Here is a 3,996-nt window from a genome sequence, read left to right on the forward strand (position 1 = left end):
CCAGGTCTCTGGTACATTCTAGAGGATCCTCCCACCCCCTACCTCCCAAGGTTGCCTGTTTCCATTCTTTCTGCTGGCCCTCAGGGCTTCAGTCCTTTTCCCCTACCCAATACCAGATCATGTTCCCCTCTTCCCTTCCATGTTGCTTTTCCCACCCAGGTCCCTCCCTCCCCCGCCCATTGCTTTCTTCTCCCTCCCAAGTGGGATTGAGGCATCCTTCAAGCTTGTTAACCATCTTGAATTCCTTGGATTGTGTCCTGGGAATTCTGTATTTTTGGCTAATATCCACTTATTAATGTGTACATGCCATGCATATCCTTTTGGAGATGAGTTACCTCAGGATGATATTTTGTAGTTCCATCCATTTTCCTGCAAAACTCATGATGTCCTTGTTCTTAATAGCTGAATAGTATTCCATTGTTTACATTAACCACATTTTCTGTATCCATTCTTCTGCTGTTTCCAGCTTCTGGCTATCACAAATAAGGCTGCTATGAACATAATGGAATACATGCCCCTGTGGTATGGTGGGGCATCTTCTGGGAATATGCCCAGGAGTGGTATAGCTGGGTCTTCAGGTAGATTTATTTCCATTTTTCTGGGGAATCTCCAGATTGACTTCCAGAGTGGTTGTACCAGTTTGCAATCCCACCAACTATGGAGAAGTGTTCCTCTTTCTCCACATCCTTGCCAGCATCTGCTATCACCTGAGGTTTTGATCTTATCCATTCTGATTGGTGTAAGGTAGAATCTCAGTGTTCTTTTGATTTACATTTCCAGGCAGCCTTCTGCAGATAGTTTTTGGGGTTGGAAAATACTGGGTTTGAGTTGCTGCTTTCTTCTGTTTTTGTTTTTCTGAAATTCGTGAATCCCAGAACTCTTTGCCTTCTTTCCACTTTTTATAATTTCCTTCTGTGGCTTGAGGCACTATTTAATGGGTCTTTTGCTGTACCTAATAGAGTGGATCAAGGGACTATGGGTCTATACTCTTTTTTCAGCCTAGACCAGAATCAATAGTTTATGTATTTCTTTGTTATCAACATTTCTCTCTAGTCCTTTAAATTTTATTTTCTATGAAACACCTGACTGATTCTTTTCTTTCTATCAACAGGGCTTAAGCCAAAAGATTTCATGCCTGGACCTGCCTCTACATCAGCAACAGAAGTGAGACCATCCCAAGTATCAAGGGCCAGAAAGAAAGCTTCCCGGAAAAAACACTCCAGGAAAAAACCCAAGGATACGCGCAGGGTACCAGAACATGGCCAGGCTCTTCCAGGGATGGAAACAGGGGTAGCTTCAGTTTCTCAACAGCAGATTCTGACTGACACAGAAAGCAACACAGAACACAAACCCTTTAAATGTCAGCAGTGTGGAGATAGCTTTAGAATTCCTTCTGAGCTTGCTAAGCACCAGAGAGTTCATACCAAAGAGAAGCCTTTTACATGTCAACAGTGTGGTAGTAGCTTCCGGTGTGGTTCAGATTTTAAAAAGCATTGCCTGGCTCACCAAGAAATAAAACTACACCAGTGTTCCTGGTGTCCGAAATCCTTTAGTCGTAATACAAGCTTAGTTAGACACCAAAGAATTCATACAGGAGAGAAACCCTTTAACTGTATTGAATGTGGGAGACTATTCATTCAGAAATCTCACCTCATTAAACACCAGCTAACCCACATTGCTGACCGTCCCTATACATGTAACCTGTGTGAGAAAACGTTTAACAGACGATGGAGCTATATCAGACACCAGAACATACATAGTCAGGAAACTCAGACAGAATTCCTGGGCTAAGGAAAATTAGTATATTGCAGAGACAGAGTGTAAAGAAGGCTAAAAGTCTAGAAAAATCTAGGCAAGTTATGTTTCATATCATAGAAAGTCTGTACTGCTTCCCACTGCATTTCATTTTCAGTGTTAACCACACAATTTTTGTTTATGACTTTATGAATAAAAGAAATGAGAAATGAGAAATGAGAATATAGTTTGTCAACTATATCTGTAGCTACATTTTTCTCTGACACTATCCTCTGGTGTAAGGTACCATAAACTCTGATTTTATTCTTCATATTTTCTCAGAAGAGATGTAAAATGCTATTAGGGCCCCTGAAATCAGGAAGAATTAATATTCATGGGATAGTTTTAGCTGCTATAATTTTTATTGCCATAGACCACCAAAACCAAGAATCAGGGAACTTTATAAACAAGATGAGAGGATTGTGTTTTCCCTAAATGTTACTATTGTAATTGTCACCCTGAGTTCTTACAACAACACTGTCTAATTTCTTTTTTTTTCAAATCGTAATTTATACTCATTCACATAGGGGTTAAAAACACAAAAAGGCAGGACATGGGGAAGGGAATGACACTGGAGTGTGGGTGTTCAAGGGGAATACAGATATCTTTCAGAACAGGGGATAGGCTGGGTGAAGGTTCAGGGGACAAGTCACTATGACTCTGCCTATGACTCGCTTGTCCTTATCTAAGTTGATATTGTCTGCCAAGGCTACCTATTTACAAGGTCTATGACTACTCAGGCTGGTAAATTTCCACAAAAGCTGCCTGTTTATAATAGCTTATAGCCATCTGTTTCAATGTTTTTCCACTGAGACCCAAGACTTGGTGTTAGTATACATGTATGACAGGCCTATTGCTGATTTTAGGCCTATGACTTATTTTAGGCCTTCAGTGTATAAGCAGGGGTTCCTCTGACATCTCCTCCCTTCTCTAAGTATAGAAGGGCTGTGGCAATTCTAATCTTGTGAAGGCGGGGATAGAGACGTGACCTCCAGTAATTGAAGGGGACCTTGTAATGGCTCTGGTCCCCCTGTTGTTGTCCAGTGAGGCATGAGGGCCATACCCATCCCGTTGTCTTTTTCCTGGAGAGGGGATACTTTTGACATCAACCCCTATGCAGTCAGGCTTATCCCTCAGGGAACCCAGAGGGATATTTTTAACTTTTATTTATATTCCCTTGCAGTGAGTGCTTAGCCTCGCAGCCTAAGCAAGAGTTCAGATCGCCAGTCACAGGGGGTTCTGGGTGGCCCCTCTCTGCTTGGTCTAGGGGCAGAAGCCCTCTCTTTTAGGTTGGGTGGAGAAGGGTTTTGGGAACACCCTGGATAGAGTAACAACCTCATCTTGAGTCTCGTGGTCCTCCATAGCTAACTTATGATAATGTATCTGAATAGATTTTACTACCAAGTTATTTATCTGTTTTCTCACAGAGTTAGTCAGCCTATTTGAGGCCCAGGGACCAGAAGAAATAAGCACAAGTAACCCAATTAATGGTCTCAAGATGGGAGGAAGTAAGGTTGACAACCATGGAGAGGCTGAAAATCAATTCTTATACCAGCACTCATCTTTCTCTTTCTCTCTCTGACTTTTCTCAGGGCCTTCACTGACCTATTTCATGCTCTCTTTAACCTTCCTTGTCTTGTCTATGTAAAGGCAACCTTCTTCTCTGAGGGCTGTACACAGTCAAGAGCTGTACACAGCCTTTTCTATTATAATAGAGTAAATCAAGTCCAATAAGGATCTTTGTGATTTTAGGAGGTCTCTTCAGACCGTGAAACGAGGGCTTTCTTCAGATTAGTGATGTCAATCTCTAGCTGTTTGATGTTCTTGTCAGTGGCCCTTCAAAGGTCTGAGTAGTATAAGTTCGGAGGCCAGCATCTGGATTAGAACTTCTAACAGCAGACATCACGGGTGACTCATTTTTACCTAAAAAGGAAAAATAAGGGAATTCTCAGGGAGATTTCTCTTCCCTGGATGTAAATTGTTATTCATCTTATTTATGGTTGGGCCTGGTTTTGTGGGGTTATCTATTTCATTAATCTTTTTGGTAGCCGGTTAGCTGTGCCTTCTGTGGTATCAAACAGGCATATCAATCCTCGGGCCCATAAGGGAACTGGGTCTGGGCCATTCCCTTTAAGGGTAAGAGGGTCCTTCCCCATAGCTGTGGCATAGTTTTTATTGGTCTTGCCAGAGTTTTTATTGGTG

General features: G+C 42.0%; 1 protein-coding gene across 1 annotated transcript in view; it reads left to right on the plus strand.

Annotated features, from left to right (window-relative positions):
* Nucleotides 1-1,111: 1,111 nt before the first annotated feature.
* The window catches only part of Znf449 (zinc finger protein 449), a gene marked incomplete at its 5' end in the record, with an annotated part of 11,167 nt that continues 8,282 nt past the window's right edge, over nt 1,112-3,996 (plus strand). Inside the window, one exon of the mRNA XM_028776928.1 lies at nt 1,112-1,696. Coding sequence (XP_028632761.1) covers nt 1,112-1,696 — 585 coding nt within the window. The remainder of the gene's footprint in view (nt 1,697-3,996) is intronic.

Source organism: Grammomys surdaster, unplaced genomic scaffold, assembly GCF_004785775.1.
Source record: "Grammomys surdaster isolate TR1022 unplaced genomic scaffold, NIH_TR_1.0 274, whole genome shotgun sequence".
Taxonomy (NCBI): Eukaryota; Metazoa; Chordata; class Mammalia; order Rodentia; family Muridae; genus Grammomys; species Grammomys surdaster.